General features: G+C 45.8%; 2 protein-coding genes across 2 annotated transcripts in view; one reads left to right on the top strand and one right to left on the bottom strand.

The window, feature by feature from the left end:
* The first annotated feature begins 499 nt into the window (after nt 1-499).
* prkar1ab (protein kinase, cAMP-dependent, regulatory, type I, alpha (tissue specific extinguisher 1) b) lies at nt 500-16,411 on the top strand. The gene is made up of 11 exons (XM_056297058.1): nt 500-633; nt 3,251-3,460; nt 5,212-5,382; nt 5,670-5,761; nt 5,857-5,918; nt 6,021-6,067; nt 7,794-7,952; nt 8,160-8,220; nt 8,826-8,947; nt 9,996-10,077; nt 13,770-16,411. The coding sequence occupies exons 2-11, from the start codon at nt 3,287-3,289 to the stop codon at nt 13,940-13,942; spliced, it is 1,143 nt and encodes a 380-aa protein (XP_056153033.1). The 5' UTR covers nt 500-633; nt 3,251-3,286; the 3' UTR covers nt 13,943-16,411.
* Nucleotides 16,412-19,090: 2,679 nt separating this feature from the next.
* fam20a (FAM20A golgi associated secretory pathway pseudokinase) overlaps nt 19,091-22,345 on the bottom strand; it is a 56,824-nt gene continuing 53,569 nt past the window's right edge. The window contains exons 13-14 of the mRNA XM_056297568.1: nt 19,996-20,631; nt 19,091-19,256 (exon numbers count right to left, since the gene is read on the bottom strand). Of these exons, the coding sequence (XP_056153543.1) occupies nt 19,091-19,256; nt 19,996-20,631 (802 nt within the window). The remainder of the gene's footprint in view (nt 19,257-19,995; nt 20,632-22,345) is intronic.

Below are 22,345 nucleotides of genomic sequence, written 5' to 3'. Positions count from 1 at the left end.
TTGTTTTGATAATGTCATTGGATAACACGCTCACCATTTACCGAAGCGCTTCGCTGTACCGCCCCATGCCGTGCCACAAACAATAAGCCCCCCCCCTGCCCCCCGTGAAACACAGTCACTCCATCTTAGTTTTCCATTCATCTAAAGAGTTTTTATTAAACTGTTGGGTTAATCGTTTGACCTGGAACTTCACCATTTATCTAAGTGTGAGATTCTGTCAGGTAACCAGCTTAATTATGTTGGTCTCTGCAGCATCCTCATGAGTCAGTTAAGACAAGAACCTGTAAACAACGCATTCAGCATGTAGGGAACCGGACCGCCGCCGCCGCAGAGGCTGGTGACAGCTGATAATATCGCTCATTTCTTCTGCAAAAAACAAAAACCCGCTTCTCTTGACGTCATGGTTTCCATCGGGTCTCCTTTAAGGTTGCCAGGGGTTACCGCTCACGTGTCAGAACGAGGAGGATTGACGTCACGGGTGGCTCCTGATTGGCCCGCAGACGTATCCGGTGGGGCAGCGGCCAGGGCTCGGCAGAAAGAAACCCAGCGAGGATCTGGAAAACGGAACAATCCGAAAAATATCCTCTGTCCCGAGTCGCCGTCGAAGGACTCGGTAGGAAGCCGTTGTTTCTAGTAAGTATCTGCTCATTCTGCAGCCGAGACCTCCGAGCCGTGGAGAGGAGAAGGTTCTTTCCTCCGCCTCGCGTTTGTTTATGCTGGAGCTCAAGATGGCGTCGTGAGATGAAGGCTGTGGCTGTGCAGGCCAGCAGGCAGACACACACACACACTCTCTCACACACACACACACACACACACGGGCTTTAACGGGATAGAAGTTATTGGAAATTACACAGTAAAAATCTAAAAAATCAGTTTGCAATTGATGTTTGTTGATATTATTGTGAGGGCCTGCGGACTAGTCCATCAGCCCTGATTCAACAATAACAAGGCCTAAAAACTTTCCCCTTCCAGGCCTGCCTCGCTCGGTCCCTAAATGTTCCCCATCTGATCTTATGTTTGGTGTGTGCTAGTTACTACTGTGCCCTTTCTTGCTCAGAAACCATTATTATGGCTGTGTTACACGTGCCCTTCTTCTTCCTCTACCTTCACTTGACATTTTATGCAGCTCTGACGGGGATGTCTGTCACACTGTCAGTCAGCAGTGTACATTTACTTTGTCCTGTGATTCGCCTGTTCGCCGTCTCTTGATGATCTAAGACACTTAAACTAAATGCACTTGACATGACAGGGCACTGTCTAGGATAGAATCACTATTCACTGACCCATCATGCCAGTTGCTAGCATTCAAACTGGTCTGCTGATTTTAAGTTTTTGGTTTTGGGAAAAACGTCTGTGAAATGAGTAAATATAGCTGTCTAATCTGCCCTCGATTTCTACATCATCCTCTAGATCAAACACTCCCAACCTATGCTGTTGAACTTGAACCTGTAGCCCAGCCATTTTTATAGTCACTTAGTTTTACCCGTTTGCTTTGTCTTCTTTAATTTGATTGGCAGTTGGCCTGAGCGTATGTGAAGCAAGCTGGTTAAATCACTTCCGGTTGGGAGACAACTTGCATCTGGAGGCTCATTACATGACATTACATTATACACTGCTCCTCAGTCTTTTGGAACAGCCCCCAATACTGTTCCACGCACATTGGGGCTTAAATACTTAAGTTTCGTTGTTTTGTTTTTGTTTTTGTTTTTTTTGTGTTTGTTCCTAATGTTTATCATCTGTAAAGCAGCGTTTCTCCCAGATCTGTGCCTATATTGGATTGAAACAGGCTTGCCAAGTCTCCACCACTACCCTAGTTGCATAAAGACAATGACGGTCCAACCCCATCTTTCATAACATTGATCTAATCTCCACAGGTCTCTGTCAGACTACAGTTAATGTGAATACTATTACTATAGGGCTACACGTGACTGGTACAGTTGCAGGCATGGACTATTTCTGTCAGTCGATAGCTACAGCTAGGCTGTTTTTGACTGTGTGACTCCACCCTAGAAAGCTTTCAAAAGTAGTTTCTTTCACAGAAATGGATCAGATGAGAGTGTGGGTTCTATCAGGCTATTTTGGTCAGCAGCTGCACTAATCCTGCCATGTAAAGGCTGTTGAGAATGCATAAATGACCCAACAATGTATGACAAGGGATTTCAGAGTTTTTTAGGCTATAGGCATACTTGCTGAGTTGTGTGGCTATAACATCTGCAGAGGGGGTATTTTGTGTTTAAAATTAATGGAGAGCAGGGGGCTTTTGTCAACAACTAATGGTAAAAGGGAAGCAATCTGGTCTGATCTGTTACTGTCTGACATTTTGTGTAAATAATTAGTATTGCTGTGTGGTTCTTTTTTCTCTTTAACTTTTCTTAGTTGTCCTTTAACAATTTTTTTTCTAGAATACTTCCAAAACAGTGTTGTGCCACAAAGAAACTTCTGTCTTGCTTCATATCTGAGATTAAATTTTAGTAAGACAGCCACCAGCAAACTGCTTTTGTAAGAGGGACAATTTTGTTATTATATCCGCCCAGTCTTTATTTGCAACTTTCAAACCCTAAAGCAGGGGCAGATGAGGGGCTGCTGAGGCCCACAGTAGCCTGAAGTGCTGCAGCCTCCAGGGGATACACATGCTTTTGTGTTTCAGCTGGCATGTCTGTGGGAACTGGTTCATTAGCCTCCCTGGTCAGCTGTTAACTCAGGAGCAGGCCAGACATATGCTGAATGTGTAGAAGCAGAGTAGGGGTTTTAAGCACAACTTCTGTAAGCTTCACCTACTTCCAAGGTGCAAGGAGAAGGCAAAAAGTAAAGAGGTCAAAACTCCAGCAACACTGGAGTGCTGCTGGATGTGTGCAGTACAACTTCAGGCATAGTCCATTATCCATTTGTGGTAGCAGGATGAAAATGTTCATTGCTGTGAATAATCGAATCAATACAAACAGTCTTCTTGTCCTGTTTTACCATTTAGTCAGAGACGTGTGATCGCATCATCTGACCAGTTGTCACTCTAACCTTTTCACTCTTGATGTCAGGCCCAACAGTGCTAGAACCCCCCCCCCCCTACCGCACTTTCTCGCCGTCCTTCTATTTTTCTCACATTCTCTCTATTTCTCTCTGTCCACCTCGTATAGCCACAAGGAGATGTACTCTTGTTTTGTTCTCTCCCTCGGTTGTTCTAAATTGCACTGCTGGATTTCTACACAGACTTTTCTTTCCTCTGTCCCCCATGGTGTGTCCTCCCTCTCTCCAGTCCAAAGGTTAGAGGTCACGGAGCAGGGTGGTCGCCATGGCGTCGGGCAGCACAAGCAGTGAGGAGGAACGGAGCCTGAGGGAATGTGAGCAGTATGTGCAGAAACACAACATCCAGCAGCTGCTGAAGGACTGCATTGTCCAGCTGTGCACCTCCAGGCCGGACAGGCCCATGGCCTTCCTCCGAGAGTACTTTGAGAGGCTGGAGAAGGTGGGCTTGGCCTTTCTGTGTGTGTGGTGTGTGGGTGAGTGTAAGTGTGTAAGATTGAACATGCTTGTGTTTTGTAGTTATCCTCGCTGGTAGATCTGGTCAGTGTGTGGATGTGATGTGGATCTGGTCATCTGAGACTAGGTGTGTCGTGGGATTATGGTTCTGGTAATATGGCGATATAACCTGCATGTTGTCATTCCCTGGTCGTAAAGGCTGCATTACAGTAATGCGAGACAATTTTCTGAACTTGTTTGACTGTTTAAGCTGAGTGAAATGAACAGTGAATGTCTCTCTGTTTGGTCATCATATCCACATTACGAAGATCATTTATCAACATTTTCTGCTGTGTACATATTGGGGCGTTGTATCTGCATGAATTTTGCGATACTATGCGTATCACGACACAGGAGTTAAGATTCAATATAGTGCGATACTGTAAGCAAGGGGATTTCATAGGTCTGTGTTCTTTGTGTTTACGCTACTTCCTGTCTCACTTTACATTGCTACATTAGCGTGGAAGAGTCAAATGGCTGAAGAAAGATTACAACACTACTGTCCAACAGTCGGGGGTTTACACACAACACAAAATGAAAAAGAAGAAGAAAGCCTTTATTGTCATTGTATAAAATATAAAGAAATTAAGAGCGCTGCTCCTGATCAGTGCATTTAAGACACAGGGAAACAAAACAAAAATAACCACAATATCCAAACAATCACAGCCAACAGCAGAGGTTCTGAAATAATAAGATAAGTCAGTAAATGCAGGGTTATTTTGTACTTGAATGAATATACTTATTGCACTAGAATAAATGTAATTATTGCACTGGTATGAATGAATGGTTTGCCCTAGTCAACTTATTAATAATAAAGCATTTATATAACACTTATATAGCGCTTTATCTAGACACGGGAAACTCACCTCAACCACCACCAGTGTGTGGCGCCACCTCACCTGGGTGATGTATGGCAGCCATGTAGCACACGAGGGCTCATTCAGTGCTTATTTGTATTCAGTGTACTTATGGCCCAGAGAAAGAAACTATTTTAAATCTGGTGGGCCGTACTTTAATGGTCCTGTGGTGCTTGGTACTTTCTTACACCCCTAGTAAAGACCTGATGAAAGCACCGTTAGTCATCCATGAAATATCGCCACAATTTTGACATAAAGGTATTCAGGTTCGAACCCCAACCTGTCCCAGGTCCTTTCAGTGTGGAGTTTGCTTGTTCTCGCCGCGTCTGTGGGTTTCCTCCGGGTGCTCCAGTTTCCTCCCACCATCAAAAAACATGCATAGGTTAATACTCCTGTCTGTGCCCCTGAATGAGGGAGGCATGGCAAGAGGAGCTGGAGTTGGTCCGGAGCACTGCACGGCAGCTGCCCACTGCTCCTAGCTACAGTGTGCATCGGGATGGGTTAAATATAGAGGGGGAATTTCCCCATGGGGATTAATAAAGTACATCATAGCTTCGTCAAAAATGTGGTGATATTTGATTTTGCTAATATCAGCCAGTCCTATAGTGGCCAGCAGACAAGGTTCAGAGCTCATTCTGCATTATTGGCAAATAAGCCACTAGGTATTTCCACTGAAGCGCCTGATTCTATCTCTTCGTCCATTTGACAGAACCATGAAACTTGTGAGTGAGGACATATTTTTATTTTCTCACATTGAAAACTTGTTGTTCATTAAAGAAAGGCCTAACTATTTCTGTTACACATGCTGATGGGCTAACAGGTCCTTGTTTGAACTGTTCAGGAAGAGGCCAAACAGATTCAGAACCAGCAGAAGGCCAGCAGTTCCCGGTCAGACTCACGGGAAGAGGAAGTCTCTCCTCCCATGAACCCCGTGGTGAAGGGTCGCCGGAGGAGAGGAGCCTTCAGCGCAGAGGTCTACACAGAGGAGGACGCAGCATCCTATGTCAGAAAGGTATGGTTACACACACACACACACGTGTGCACACGTGCACAGAATAGCAGCAAACGTGCTGTGGCAGTTGCAGTGTCAACACAGACACTGCAGTGTCAACATGCTGCAAAATCACTCAAACTGGCACACCTTCTGAGATGTGTCCGCTTACATCGATTGAAAGTACAGTGTCAAAAGAAACCATGTCACACTTGACTGTTGGGGTTTTCTCTGACACCCCCCCCCCCCACACACACACACACACACGCAAACTGTATCTCACAATCTGAAATGTTTGTTTTTCTAAGGTCATTCCTAAAGACTACAAGACGATGGCAGCCCTGGCCAAAGCCATTGAAAAGAATGTTCTCTTCTCACACCTGGACGACAACGAGAGGAGGTACTGTCCTCAGCAGTCCGTTTCAAAAAATAGTTGGGATGATGCTTGTTGTATATTTATTGTGTTGACCATCACATGCCTCTCTTCTTTTGCAGTGACATATTTGATGCGATGTTCCCGGTTACCTACATTGCTGGGGAGACCGTTATTCTCCAGGGTAGACTGTCATCTCTGTCTGCTCAGTACAAGCCAAGTAAAGTAAATGAATTAAGCTTTAGGGCATTGGACTGATATTAACAATGTCTAATTATGCATGCAGGTGACGAAGGAGACAATTTCTACGTCATTGACCAGGGAGAGATGGATGTGAGTATCTTGCCTTCAGCTGTATACTGGAAACTCCTGCAGGAGTCCTGGGCTCCTGCAGGAGATTAACACGCTCACTCTTACACTGCATCTCAGTATTTCTTTGTCTCTTTCTGTTTTCCTGCCTTTCTTTTGGTCTCTGTCAACGCAACTCTAATTTTAACCTTTTCTTTTCAATTAAGCACCTAAATATCCCAAAATACTCTTGACATTCCACTTGCATCACAATCATGTATTGTTTATTTAAGCTGCTTTTAAACAGTCGTTCAGTGAACTTGTCAGGAGGATTTTCCTGGCACCGCTGGTAGTTTTCTCTGTTCACACAAACGGCATCTTATCTGTAAGAGTTACATGAAGCGTTCGTTAACACATGACATAAACGTGTCTTCTGTACCATTATAACATGTCTTTCATATCTCAGACTATGGTGTGTGTAACTCGTAACTTATTTCTCTACATTTAATTATTATTTTCCATGTAACTGTACTACACAGCTAACTTGATTTGATCCTCTGTGTGGACTAGAAGAAGTCCTCTTATTTCTTGGTCAGTCCATTTTCCATGTATTTTTAAATTTGCTCATTGTCTCTACTGGTTTACAAATACTGGATTCAGTCAAATATCTGCCATGAACAAGTCACAGCGTCATTCCTTGTGATGGTTATAATGGTTCACGTCCCCTGTACAAGTGTCTTAACACGACAGTCTGACAACATTTTTTTCCAAACACCACAGGTAGACGGACAAGATCAGGCAGGAGTCTCTGTGGACTATGACGTTTGCGGATGACTTTGTGATCTGTAGTGAGAGTAGGGTGCAGGTGGGGGAGAGCTTGGAGAGGTGGAGGTATGCACTGGAGAGAAGAGGAATGAAAGTCAGTAGGAGCAAGACGGAATACCTATGTGTGAATGAGAGGGAGGACAGTGGAATGGTGAGGATGCAAGGAGTGGAGGTGATGAAGGCATATAAGTTTAAATACTTGGGGTCAACTGTCCAAAGTAACTGGGAGTGCAGAAGAGAGGTGGAGAAGAGAGTGCAGGCAGGGTGGAGTGGGTGGAGAAGAGTGTCAGGAGTGATTTGCGACAGTAGGGTACCAGCAAGAGTTAAAGGGAAGGTTTAAAAGATGGTTGTGAGACCAGCTATGTTATATGGTTTGGAGACAGTGGCACTGATGAAAAGACAGGAGGAGGAGCTGGAGGTGGCAGAGTTGAAGATGATAAGATTTTCACTGGGAATGATGAAGAAGGACAGGATTAGGAACGAATATATTAGAGGGACAGCTCAGGTTGGACGGTTTGGAGACAAAGCAAGGGAGGCTAGATTGAGATGGTGTGGACATGTGTGGAGGAGAGATGCTGGGTATATTGGGAGAAGGATGCTGAATAGGGAGGTGCCAGTGAAGAGGAGAAGAGGAAGGCCAAAGAGGAGGTTTATGGATGTGGTGAGGGAGGACATGCAGGTGGCTGGTGTGACAGAGGAAGATGCAGAGGACAGGAAGAGATGGAAACTGATGATCTGCTGTGGCGCCCCCTAACGGGAGCAGCTGAAAGTAGCAGTAGCTCCGAAACATATGCGTAAATGTTATTTGGTCTCGATTCGACAAATTGCTGATACAGTTTTTGCAACATGTCGAGTCCGTCTTGCATTCTCGCATAACCCAATACCTAACTGAGCGAAGGTGTACAGGTGTATGAGGTTTAAGTGTGGTTCTACCTGTCCATCACAGGTGTACGTCAACAACGAGTGGGTAACCAGCATCGGGGAAGGAGGGAGTTTTGGAGAGCTGGCTCTGATCTACGGGACGCCCAGAGCCGCCACCGTCAGAGCCAAGACCAATGTCAAGCTCTGGGGTATCGACAGAGACAGCTACCGCAGAATACTCATGGTGAGGAAACACACACTAATACGTGTGTGTGTGTGTCTGTGTATATCTGCTTGTGTGAGTGTGTGCCTGTGTGTATCTGTGAGAGTGTGTGTATTCATCTGTCTGTGTGTGGTGTGACATGATATGAAGCCAGACCCATGCCATGCCATGGCAGACCTCCTAATGCTACAAGTGTATTTTATTGGTTGTCTTTTCTTGTGACCATAGGGAAGCACTCTGAGGAAGAGGAAGATGTATGAGGAATTCCTCAGGAAAGTGTCCATCCTAGGTCAGTGAACTCTTGTCTAAGATTGTTAGACAAGTCTATTCCACCTAACCCCCGTGCCTTCCCAGAAAACACAAAAGTTGGTCTCTTTATGTATTTTTCTGACCTTCATCTTATTTACATAGCTCCATTTGTGCTTTTCAGACACAAAGTCCTAATAGTGTCGAGCCAGTCAGGTTGTAACATAGACTGTTCACGTACTCCATCTTCAATATGCACATGTTTTAATGTGAGTTTCTTGTGTATTTAGGCACTTCCTCTATGTGTACTGTGTTGTATACTGCGTTGTGCAGGATTTCTGTACTGACGCTGTGTATTTAAGTTGTGCTAGGTGAGCTTCATACAGTTGAGCATACTTGTGGTTTCTATCCACTGAGCAGCTTACTTCTGAGTTTTCATGTAGTTCATTTGCACAGCAATACAGCAGTGCCAACCTGATGAACAACATTTGTAAACACAATAGCAGAAGACACGAGGGTGAGGAAGAACAGATGAGCAACACACTCACTTTGAAACAAAACCCCAAGACAACAAAGCGATCAGCAGCTGATGACTTAACAGCGTTCTCTGCAGGATTTTCTGTGTTACTGTTCTGGTTTCTCCTACAGAGTCTCTGGACAAATGGGAGCGTCTGACGGTGGCAGATGCCTTGGAGCCAGTCCAGTTTGAAGACGGACAGAAGATTGTAGTGCAAGGAGAGCCTGGTGATGAATTCTTCATCATCCTGGAGGTAGGGAGACACACACACACACACACACACACACCACACCAGTGTATAATTTTGGCTGACGATCAGTTGCAAAAATACCAACACTGTCCGTTGCCTACCAACATGGGGATCGTCGGTTTGAATCCCCATGTTACCTCCGGCTTGGTCGGCGTCCCTACAGACACAGTTGGCCGTGTCTGCGGGTGGGATGCCAGATGTGGGTATGTGTCCTGGTCACTGCACTAGCGCCTCCTGTGGTCGGTCAGGGCACCTGTTCGGGGGGGAAACTGGGGGGAAGAGCATGATCCGCCCACGTGCTACGTCCCCCCTGTGAAACTCCTCACTGTCAGGTGAAAAGAAGCAGCTGGTAACTCCACATGTATCGGAGGAGATGTGGTAGTCTGCAGAGGGGGTGGAGCAGAGACCGGGGCGGCTCGGAAGAGTGGGGTAATTGGGCGGGTACAATGGGGGGGGGGTGGGATCAACAAAAAAAAAAGTAACAACACTGAGGGTGTACTGTTCGTTCTATATGAATATATATTTTAACTTTTGTTGGTCCTCCAGCCATTCATGTAACTTGTGTCCAGTCGCTTGTTTGTTTGTGTCAGTTTTTACTTACATGTTGTAATGTTTTTACTCACGTTTTAATGTTTTTACTTACCAGTTTTAATGTTTTAATCTTTTTACTTAATGTTTTTACTTACGTTTTAATGTTTTTACTTACATGCTGGTTCATTCATACATTGAATTATTTGTATCGTCTTCTTAAAGAATGTTAGTTGAATGGCTTGTTCATTCATTCTGCTGGTGTGCGCTTTACTCTTTGCATGGCCCCTAATGTGTGTAGTCCATGCCACAGTCTATGACGATGATGACGATGATGATGATGCCCATCAAGCAGATTTAAAACTTAATAATTCATTTAGAAATTTTTTTTTCTTGAACTGATTCCTGAAAAATTAAATTGTTTCCTCTTTAATGACCCACTTCAAGCTGATGTGTGTGTGTGTGTGTGTGTGTGTGTGTGTGTGTGTGTGTGTTTATGTTTATGTGTGTGTGTGTTCCTCAGGGTTCTGCGGCAGTATTGCAGCGTCGCTCTGAAAATGAGGAGTTTGTGGAGGTGGGGAGGTTAGGACCATCCGACTACTTTGGTAAGCAATCATCAAGAACTTGTTGTGTCGTGGCGTTTGGCAGAACTAAGGATGGGAAGTAACATCCTCGAGCCACACACACAGTTAACAGTCAGCGCCGATGTTAATGAACTCATGTCCTGACCCAACGTACTCACCTGTACCTGCTCACCAATATCCTCAGGCCACACACAGATTTAACAGTCAGCTCACATGTTAATGATCGTACGTCTTGACCCAACATACTCACCTGTACCTGCTCACCAACATCCTCAGGCAACACACAGTTAACAGTCAGCACACATGTTAATGAACTCATGTCCTGACCCAACGTACTCACCTGTACCTGCTCACGAACATCCTCAGGCCACACACACAGTTAACAGTCAGCTCACCTGTTAATGATCGTACGTCTTGACCCAACGTACTCACCTGTACCTGGTCACCAATATCCTCAGGCCACACACAGAGTTAACAGTCAGCTCACATGTTAATGATCGTACGTCTTGACCCAACGTACTCACCTGTACCTGCTCACCAATATCCTCAGGCCACACACAGATTTAACAGTCAGCTCACATGTTAATGAACTCATGTCCTGACCCAACATACTCACCTGTACCTGCTCACCAACATCCTCAGGCAACACACAGTTAACAGTCAGCACACATGTTAATGAACTCATGTCCTGACCCAACGTACTCACCTGTACCTGCTCACGAACATCCTCAGGCCACACACACAGTTAACAGTCAGCTCACATGTTAATGATCGTACGTCTTGACCCAACATACTCACCTGTACCTGCTCACCAACATCCTCAGGCAACACACAGTTAACAGTCAGCACACATGTTAAGGAACTCATGTCTTGACCCAACGTACTCACCTGTACCTGCTCACCAATATCCTCAGGCCACACACAGATTTAACAGTCAGCTCACATGTTAATGAACTCATGTCCTGACCCAACATACTCACCTGTACCTGCTCACCAATATCCTCAGGCCACACACACAGTTAACAGTCAGCTCACATTAATGAACTCATGTTCTGACCAGGGTCCGAAATTAACACTCAGCACCTGCCAAATGCAAGTAGATTTTCTGATTGGCGAATAAATCTCAGAAGCCTACCCGCCACATGGCGAGTAACAAAAAAAGTGAAATCCAACCACTTAATCCCCCCCATCTCTCTCGCTTTTTCTCTCTCTTTCCTTAGCAACAGCAATAACATAGCAACAGCAATAACAAAAACTAACCAATCAAAGTGCATTAGAATGTTGCTAGACGCTACTGGCAGGTAACATGACGCACACACTCGAGAGGAACAACGACAGCAGCACCGCCAAACTTGGTACGAGCCTACTCTATTCTTTTAACTAACGTTAGCGAGCAACACCAGTTATGTGGCGATATTTAGAAGGCACAAAACCACCATCAAAAAGTCAACCATGCCCCAAAGAGGAGGAAGAAGCCACCATCACCACCAAACCGAAAAACAAAAAAGTTTAGTGAAAAGTGGAGGTGTGACGATAAAGGAGCTGTGAGAGGCTAGCAGGAGTATAATGCACAGACCGTGATAGTGAGTTGCTCCGTCTGTCGCCAGGATGCCAAAAAACCGTAGTAATTCATTTGTCATCGGTAACAAGATAATGAAGGTAGAAAACATCAGGGAACATGAGACCTCCAGACGTCACATTACATGTATGAAGGCCTCTCAGGCTCAATCGGAGCCTGTCCTTGCGACATCCTCCGTAAAGGCGCTAATAGCCATGTCCGAGCAGACCGGCATGAGAATGCAGAACATGTTTAGGACTGTGCAGGCCTTTGGCAAGAAGGCCAGACCACTCTGACTTCGAATGGATGTGCGAGTAAGTGAATTTAGTTGTCATCTCAAAATATCCTTTTACAGCGTGAACAAAGTGCTGGCTGTAGCTAACGTTAGCCAGCTAGCACTAGTATGTGACACCTAGCTTGCACTAATGTTAGCTGTGTGCTAGCTTCAACAACATGAGACGTGTTAAAACCGACTGGTGGTCCAACCTCAACTCAGACACACTCTCGGGTCTACTGATGGTGCGGCTGTCATCTCCCAAGATCAGTCAGTATGACCCAACCAGTGCTGTTGATCTGTGGCACCAAGACTCTGTCAGGAGCAGGAGGCCAGACTTCATGGACGGTGCAAAGAGTGGCTGCTGTAGAGTGAGAAGTAGTCTGGGACTAGGGATGGCCATGTGGAGCACTCGAGTAGTTATAATAATACTGCGAATAAAACATGAAACCATGCTTGTAACATTTTATCTTAACCATTGACTAATTTTACATAAAAATATTGTAGCAAATTAAGGGGGCAGCCCAGGAACCGCCACAGCCGGGACACGAACCCGTATCTCCCACACGGCGGGCGGCAACGTTAACCAGTCGACTAAAGGGTCCGACCTGTTAGCCAAGGGCTACCAAGCCTGTTCATCCGTGATGTTACAATATTTTTGTTTCAGATCTGCTCTTGTCACATTTTCAAAAGCTCTTATTCAAAACAATACCTTATTCTCTCATTGATATGTACGGAAAACGTATGTATGGCACATAAAAGGCTGCTAATTATTTTGGCTGGTAAAAAATATGCTTAGCTGGTAGAATTTTTTTCATTTACCAGTTCCCTTGGCCGGTAAGCCAAAAAGTTACTTTCAGACCCTGGTCCTGACCCAATGTACTCACCGGTACCTGGTCACCAACATCCTCAGGCCATCACACAGAGTTAACAGTCAGCTCACATGTTAATGAACTCATGTTCTGACCCAACGTACTCACCGGTACCGGGTCACCAACATCCTCAGGCCAGACACAGAGTTAACAGTCAACTCACATGTTAATGAACGCATGTCCTGACCCAACATACTCACCGGTACCGGGTCACCAACATCCTCAGGCCCTCACACAGAGTTAACAGTCAGCTCACATGTTAATGAACTCATGTCCTGACCCAACATACTCACCGGTACCGGGTCACCAACATCCTCAGGCCCTCACACAGGCTTAACAGTCAGCTCACATGTTAATGAACTCATGTCCTGACCCAACATACTCACCGGTACCGGGTCACCAACATCATCAGGCCATCACACGGAGTTAACAGTCAGCTCACATGTTAATGAACTCATGTCCTGACCCAACATACTCACCGGTACCGGGTCACCAACATCATCAGGCCATCACACAGTTAACAGTCAGCTCACATGTTAATGAACTCATGTCCTGACCCAACATACTCACCGGTACCGGGTCACCAACATCCTCAGGCCATCACACAGAGTTAACAGTCAACTGTTAATGAACTCATGTCCTGACCCAATGTACTCACCGGTACCGGGTCACCAACATCCTGAGGCCATCACACAGAGTTAACAGTCAGCTCACATGTTAATGAACGCATGTCCTGACCCAACATACTCACCGGTACCGGGTCACCAACATCCTCAGGCCCTCACACAGAGTTAACAGTCAGCTCACATGTTAATGAACTCATGTCCTGACCCAACATACTCACCGGTACCGGGTCACCACAGAGGAGCTCAGGCTACACTGTCACCAAGCTACTGTTTAACCTGCCAGTTAGCAAAACCAGCTGTTAGCGAGTGGTGTTTGTGTGACTGTGCATGTGTTTCAGTGTGTATTGTGCGTGTGTTTATCTGCTTGTGTTTGTGTCCTCCAGGTGAAATAGCTCTGCTGATGAACCGTCCCCGTGCTGCCACTGTGGTTGCCCGCGGGCCTCTGAAGTGCGTCAAGCTGGACCGGCCTCGGTTTGAGCGCGTCCTGGGTCCATGCTCAGACATCCTCAAACGCAACATCCAACAGTACAACAGCTTCGTCTCGCTGTCCGTCTGAGGGGGGAGAAGGGGGCGAGCTCCTCTGTGCCACCACCTGCATTCACCCCCCACCCACAATCCCCTCTTCACTTTTTAGACCCAGGGTCCACCAATGCATTTCGCTTCATGTCACCTTCTTCTAATACGTGTTTTCTTTTGCCACCCCCTAATTATAGATTTTCCTTGCACATTCACTTCCTTTCGCTTCTGTTTTCCTTGAGTTTAGTTTTGATCCTTGCTGTCAGTCGCTCAGTGGTGACTTGGAGCCATCCACCAGCGCTTTACCAGCTGCTGCACGGTACCTCCCAGGCACAGCTACCCTCCATGTTATCTGATTCATAAATGGATTGGCTGAGTCTGCACTTTCATTCGTAGACTCTTGTTTAACTGCAGGTTATTTGGGGGTCTGACAGACAGACAGAAGGTCGGTTTCCCACACAGATGAGATAGGACAATCAGAAGCAACGCGGTCAGGTGGACGCTCTCAGTGTAGGCGCCACGTTTATGTTTATTCACACACAACCCTTCACCCTAACTAAACAGCTTCTGGTTGAGACCATAGATCAGAATGTTAGAAATCTAACAGCAGAACCAAGATTCTGGAGAAAGACCGTGAGCAGATGACCGCGTCTCATTTGGGCTTCTGTTCATGAGTTTAGAAGATGGTGTGATCGCTGGCTGCACTTCATCATTGATGGTTGGCTGCCGCTGATTGGCTTGACAGTTCAGTTGACCCGTTTCTGCTGGTGAGAGAGCCCGTACAGCTTGTTAGTGTTGTAGTTACCAGGCTGGTGCCAAATGTCGACTATTGTCCCACCACATACATGCGTTGCCGTGGAAATGCAAGCGTGGAACTTAAAGCAGGAAGTAGTTTCTTTCACATTGTCTTCTGATTGGTAGAATCATTGACATACAAGAGCTGCCTTGATTACTGAGGGATGAGAGTAGAAATAAGCATATGGAGTGTATTTCAGTATTCACACTTGTCAGTACACACCAGATAACTTCAGTGCTCTTCTGGTTGTTATGATGTAGTTAAATGATCTCAGTTCTGTCTCATCATAGAGCAGTGAAGTCACATGATGCTTTCTGGTTGTCATGGTGTAGTTAAATGATCTCAGTTCTGTCTCATCATAGACCAGTGAAGTCACATGATGGCTGTGGTTTGGAGTGACGGTGTTCTTTAAAAGGTATGTTTAAATGTCTTTTGTAAACGCTTATTTTTCCATACATTCTATTTTAGCTGTCCAGTGCCACAACATAAAGAAATGCTTCTTGTCAACTGACAAACCCATAGGAAGCCGTCTCGTGTGAAACCTCATAGGTTAAACATTTTTCTTGTTTTTCTTTTCTTTTTTGAAATAGCTCACATGGGTAATTCCACATTATTGAAGTCAAACCTTGAAAGGTGTTTTTACTGATTCAGGGCTTTCGAGTATTTCTGTATATAAGCCTCTTAAGTGCAACTGTCTGTTGAGAGAATCCATCCGGCCGAGAGGCAGAAGATATTTATTTAAAAGCTGTCCTTGCTTCTGCCTGTTGAGAAGCTGATGTCTTCTCATCATGGCGGCTTGTACTCCGTTGTTCACCGGCGGTGGGCTGCTGTGAACGGAAGCATTTCTAGAATATGAAGAAAAAGTCCCTGCAGACGCTCTAGACGCAGGGCCTGTCAGTTATTTGTTTATGGATCCCTCGCTTAGCTGCTTGATAACTATTTAGATAAATGTAATTCTGTCCATTATTATTACTATTTGCATTTTCATTAACTCACACAGAAATGTTGACTTCTGGGTTCTAGGCTTGACTCTTCATTCCTTCCTCACTGCTTGTCACTCTTAAACAGCGATTACCCATAGAGAGCATCTTATTTCCTGTTTGTGTTTTCCAGTCTGTCGCACTGTGTGTGTCTCGAGCTGGTGTGTGAGCTGGACGAGTGACGTGATTTCTGTGTGCATGGATGGATTGGACATGTGGATAAAAACAGGTTTTTGGGGCTGATTGCAGTGTGCTGGGTTCAGAATGAAAAAAAAAAGTCAACATGCTTTTCATTAATAGAACATCTCCCCGTCCTAACCCGCAGGAAATACTTGTTGATTTTGGTTTGGATTTGTGGCACCAGCCTTGTTGTGTATGGGAACACATCCTCTGTGCCCTGATCTATAGGAAATAACACAGGTCGGGGTTGAGGTGTGACACACTTTGTTTTTTCTGGAGAGAGGATCAGCGTCATTGTCTTAAGTTTGTAGTCACACTGCAGTCGTCCCAGTTTGCCTTAGCGAATCTTCCCTGGGCCCTCAGGAGCCATGGCCGCTCCGTCAGCCCGAATCTCAGCAAGTTTGTTTGGCCTGCAGGCCATCAGAGGACCATTCATTTTCTATTCTGCCCTACAACTGTATTCAGTTTGACCTCCTGTGTGTGCAAAGATGTTTATCCTTTTGGTATAGATTGTTCCAGATGGCAGTTTAAGCAATAAAAATGTAAAAAAGAGTCCATTCTGGTCTTATTTGAAGTCATTTTTCTTGTCTGTGATTGTGGTTGTACACTCCACACATTAACCCACATTCACTTTAGTGGGTTGATGTGAGCTTTTAAACAAATTGTGCCTGGGCTGTGGAAGCAAGTCCGAATTTCATCAGAGCTGTTCTTGGGGCTTTGAGGAGGAAGATGAAGTTGGTACGGCTTTTTTGCACCGCTGCACGATGGCAGAGGAATTGGTAGGCTTTGCAGCTCGTGGAGATTCAAAATAAAGAGTAAATTATTTCAACAGTCTTTAATTTATACAACTCTAATTTTTTTCAGTAAAAAACAAGCAGGTAAAACTGATAGCTGGTTCAGTTCAAAAGTAGGCGAATACAGAGGCCCGATAGTACACATCAACCGACCTGTGCTTGTCCTAACTGGGAAGTCAGTTTGATAAAGCTGCAGTAGCACATGTGGACACCAGGTGGCAGCAACGCACCCTGGTGTCCAGTTAACTAGTACTGGAAAGCAAGGGAAGGGAAGTGCGTTCTGGCGACTATGTACGGCCATGATGGCAGGTTTTTGTTTCGGAACTCCACTTCCCACAGTTCAACGCGCAGTCCTGCTGGGGAAGATGGGAAATGAAAGCCCGTGTGGCTTTAACCGGTGGACAGAGAACCGGAGCCAGACCCGAGGAAACGTCACACCAGCCAACCAGCAACCTCCTCTTTCGTGAATGTGTTTGTAGTTCAATTACTTAAAGCGCGCGCTAGCAGGAAACGCTCACAACATCTGGAGCTAAAGTACACGCGGTGCTCACGCGCATACAAGGTGACGTGTCTGGTGGAAGTGACGCTGTGCTCGCCGCAGCTCTTCTTACGGATCTTCAGTCATTTACTCCTTCCGAAGCTCAAATGCTGCACCCACAACCGTTGTGTTTGTGACGAGTCTGACGAGGCTTCTCATTATTATCATTATTACTATTATTATCATTATTCTCAACGAGTCTTCTCATTATGATCATTATTACTATTATTGTTATTATCATTATTACTATTATTATTATTCTCAACGAGTCTTCTCATTATGATCATTATTACTATTATTGTTATCATTATTACTATTATTATTATTCTCAACGACTCTTCTCATTATGATCATTATTACTATTATTGTTATTATCATTATTACTATGATCATTATTCTCAACGAGTCTTCTCATTATCATTACTATTATCATTATTATTGTTATTATCATTATTACTATTATTATTATTCTCAACGAGTCTTCTCATTAGGATCATTATTACTATTATCATTATCATTATTATTATTATTCTCAACGAGTCTTCTCATTATGATCATTATTACTATTATCATTATTACTATGATCATTATTCTTTTTTTTTTAAATAAATTTATTTCTGATTTTTCCCTTTTTCTCCCAATTTAGTGGCCAATCGATCCCTATTTTAATTCAAACACCCACCCTCGTACTGCATGCGTTCGCCAACTGCATCTCTCCGGCCGGCAGTCTCGAAGGAGACGCCTCCCCACTTTCGTGACAAGGCGACTCCAAGCCGAACCACTGTTTCTTCCGACACACACAGAGACGCATTCACGTGACGAACACAAGCCGACTCCTCCCCCTCCCGAAGACAGCGTTGCCAATGATTGCTGCTTCGTCGAGTCCGGCCATAGTCGGCTCTGACGAGACCGGGGCGCGAACCCCAGTCCCCAGTGGGCAACTGCATCGACACAGAGCCGATGCTTAGACTGCTACACCACCGCGGACCCTCTATGATCATTATTCTCAACGAGTCTTCTCATCATTATTACTATTATCATTATTATCATTATTACTATTATCATTATTCTCAACGAGTCTTCTCATTATGATCATTATTACTATTGTTATTATCATTACTACTATGATCATTATTCTCAATGAGTCTTCTCATTATCATTATTACTATTATTATTCTCAACGAGTCTTCTCATTATCATTATCGTTATTACTATTATCATTATTATTATTATCATTACTGTTATCATTCTCAGCGCGTTTTCTCATTATCATTATTACTATTATTATTGCTATTATTATTCTCAACGAGTCTTATTACTACCATCATTATTATTATTATTACTATTATTCTCAACGAGTCATTATTATTACTATTATCATTATTACTATTATTCTCAACGAGTCTTCTCATTATGATCATTATTACTATTATTATCATTATCATTATTACTATAATTATTATTATCATTATTACTATTATTATTATTCTCCTTCTCCCTCTCCACCCACAAACTTCCTGCAGAGCGAAGCAGGTGTTTCTATGGAACAGGTGAATTCCCTTCAGCTTCAGCCATAACGGCTGCGGGGACTCCCTTTTTGTACATTAAGGGTTAACCTGGGGGTTGACGTGTTTTGTTTTGTTTTGTTTGTTTGTTATTTTCTGTGTGGAATTTCCCCCCTTTTCTCCCCAATGCACTCTTTGCACAATCATTTCCGCATTCTACCTAATACTGCTTGTGTGTTTCCGGTCTGTCTATCGATGGCGCTGTTTTACACCCGTTCTTTGCAGGAGCTCTTAAAGCTCAAAGTAACAGATGTCCACAGCACTTGCCAGCAAACAACACCAACCGGCAAATTGGACAAGGGCTTTAGGTTGTATGCTGCATCCTACATTCACAATCACAAAGGTAAGAAAACAGCTATTAAGAATGAGTAAGTGACCACTGCCCGTGTGACCACTTCATTCATCCTGGCAGCTGATTTGGCTCTTGAGACCCGGACCGTTTCATCAATGGAAGGCTCAATCAAAAACCACAACGCCATCAGGTGGTCATAGCTTGCAAATCTAGTCACAAAAGACATACGTCAGGCCATTAATTAACACTCAATAAACTCATGTACAGTCACCGAAATCATATAGATTGTAACAACATAACAATTGGGGGCTCGTCCGGGATTTGTCTAGGGGGAGGATTCTCACTTTGGGTGCACGAGATCCCGGGTTCAAATCCAACTGTTACGTTCCCCGTTAAAGGTCCAGGGGATGGGGGGGGGGGGGCTAACAAAGAAAATAAAAGTGTCCCGGTGGAAGAAGAAAGGTGGGAGGCGGAACCAGGTGTAAAAACAAACAGATTTATTAACAAAAATTAACCCCAAGTCAAAATAACGAATAAAAAAGGCAACTGAAGATGCGAACAAAAACTCCGATCAAACCAAACAAGAACCAGTTTCACGCTCCGTCTCAAGGAGTATTGGGTATCGACACAAGAGCTCGCTCTCTGGTTGACCACAACTGGCCCTCTGTCTGTCTGTCTGTCTGTCTGTCTGTCTGTCTGTCTGTCTGTCTGTCTGTCTGTCTGTCCGTCTGTCCGTCTGTCCGTGTCTCTGTCTCCGTCTCCGGCTGTCAACACTGGCCCACTGGCACGGTTGGGTGTCTCTCTCCAAGGTATATACCCAGCTGATGAGGAATTGGGGTCAGCTGGGCTCAATCAGCAGCTCCACAGGAGGCGGGGCATCACCTGGAGTGGGAAAATTACAGACACGCGGCACCAGGGCCGTAACACCCCCCCCCATAAATACAAAACCCTAGGCTGGTATTCAAGAGGGTAAAATCCTCTTGAGTCAGTTGGAAGTTGGCTTTGTCCTTCTCCCTGAGCTGCTGCATGCCCTCAAACGCCTGGCCTGTCACATCCATGTCGCTGAGCAAGGCATCCTCCTGTTTCACTACTGAAAGTGTCCTGTTGAGGATGTCGACCTGCTCCTCTACAGAGCGAATCTTCCTCAGGGCCTCTTCGTCAGCCATCTTCTTGTCTTCCCTCCGCTCCCTCTCTTCCAGATCCTTCAACCTCTGCCTGAGCTCCTCTGCCTCTCGCCTGGTCTTCTCAGCTGCAGCTGCCATGGGCTGTACTTCGCCCCTCCGCTCCTTGGGTGCTGAGCGGTACACGTCAAGCAGCAGCTGCAGCTCCCGCCGCTGGGTCTTCTGGGCTGTTTTGAGTTTTGCATGGACAATGTTCAGCTGCTCCAGCTCTTTCCTCTTTTGATTCGCCAGCTCCAAACGGAGCTTCTCCGCCTCCGCCTCCGCCTGCATGGCATGGCATGGCGCTGGCACTGGCGTGCGAGGTAAGCGAAGGCGGAGTCGAGGTTCCTCCCTGTTCCCTCTTACCTGGGACACCACCGCCCGCCCACCGCGGTTCTGCCGCTTACATTTCAACGCCTCACAACTGGCAACCAAATGTGCAGGCCTATGGCAGAAAAGACACCGTTTCCCCGCGTCAGGCTTTCGGGGAGGGGTAGTGACGCGTGGAGCTTGGGTAACATGCAGGTGAGCATTTCGTCAGGAGTCGCCACAGGGGGAGCAAATATTACGCAGCACAAAAACACTTGCGTGCAAGTGCGAATTCGCCCACCAACACCACCACCACCACCGCAGCGTGCTGCCGAGTGGACGCTCTCCGTTCATGCTGCACCTCCGGCTGCTGCCTTCTAACAGCCGCCTCTGCCGCCAATTTCACCTCCCCGTCAAGCTGCAATCCTCTCCCCCTTTCCCCCTTTTCCAGCTGGAGGCGAGCAAGACGGACCTTTAACTGCGCACCCAGCTCAGCTTAGAGCCAGCAGTAGACACACGTGACACAAAGTAGCCACAGCTAAGAGAACAAACAAGACACACGCGCGGGCTGAATGTTAATTAGCCTCCGCTACAGTCACTCGACCTCACGCTTTCAAAAATCCCGTCCACCGGTGGCAAATTACGGCAAGCTGGAAATAAACCAGTTAGTCTAACCAACTTCCCCGGTTCCTACCTGTTGAAACGTCACCTCCGGGCTCCGCGAGGCTTTAAAGGCTCAACTTCGGCGACCTATATGTTGACTGTAACGGAGGCTAATTAACATACAGCCCACATTTCCTTTCACCTGACAGTGAGAAGTTTCACCAGGGGGACGTAGCGTGTGGGAGGATCACGCTAGCCCCCCCCCAGTTCCCCCTCCCCCCTGAACAGGCACCCCGACGGACCAGAGGAGGCGCTAGTGCAGCGACCAGGACACACACCCACAGCCGGCTTCCCACCCCTAGACACAGCCAGTTGTGTCTGTAGGGACACCCGACCAAGCCGGAGGTAACATGGGGATTCGAGCTGACGATCCCCGTGTTGGTAGGCAACGGAATAGACCGCTACGCCACCCGGATGTCCCAGAAATGTCTTTTGGACATCGCAAGCAACGGGGAGAACCGACAGTTACCGTTCTATAAGGACGCGGGGCGGCACAGTGGTCAGCGCGGTCTCCTCACAGCAAGAAGGTCCTGGGTTCGAGCCCCGGGGCAGTCCAGCCTTGGGGGTCGTCCCGGGTCATCCTCTGTGTGGAGTTTGCATGTTCTCCCCGTGTCTGCATGGGTCTCCTCCGGGGCTCCGCTTTCCTCCCACAGTCCAAAGACATGTAGGTCAGGTGACTCAAAGACATGTAGGCCAGGTGACTCAAAGACATGTAGGTCAGGTGAACCAAAGACATGTAGGCCAGGTGACTCAAAGACATGTAGGTCAGGTGACTCAAAGACATGTAGGCCAGGTGACTCAAAGACATGTAGGTCAGGTGAATCAAAGACATGTAGGCCAGGTGACTCAAAGACATGTAGGTCAGGTGACTCAAAGACATGTAGGCCAGGTGACTCAAAGACATGTAGGTCAGGTGACTCAAAGACATGTAGGTCAGGTGAACCAAAGACATGTAGGCCAGGTGACTCAAAGACATGTAGGCCAGGTGACTCAAAGACATGTAGGTCAGGTGAATCAAAGACATGTAGGCCAGGTGACTCAAAGACATGTAGGTCAGGTGACTCAAAGACATGTAGGTCAGGTGAATCAAAGACATGTAGGTCAGATGACTCAAAGACATGTAGGTCAGGTGAATCAAAGGCGTAGGTCAGGTGAATCAAAGACAT

The sequence above is a fragment of the Lampris incognitus genome, chromosome 17, assembly GCF_029633865.1.
Source record: "Lampris incognitus isolate fLamInc1 chromosome 17, fLamInc1.hap2, whole genome shotgun sequence".
In the NCBI taxonomy this organism is placed as follows: Eukaryota; Metazoa; Chordata; class Actinopteri; order Lampriformes; family Lampridae; genus Lampris; species Lampris incognitus.
The sequence above is the reverse complement of the archived record's forward strand: the minus strand, read 5'-3'. Positions and strand labels throughout refer to the sequence as shown.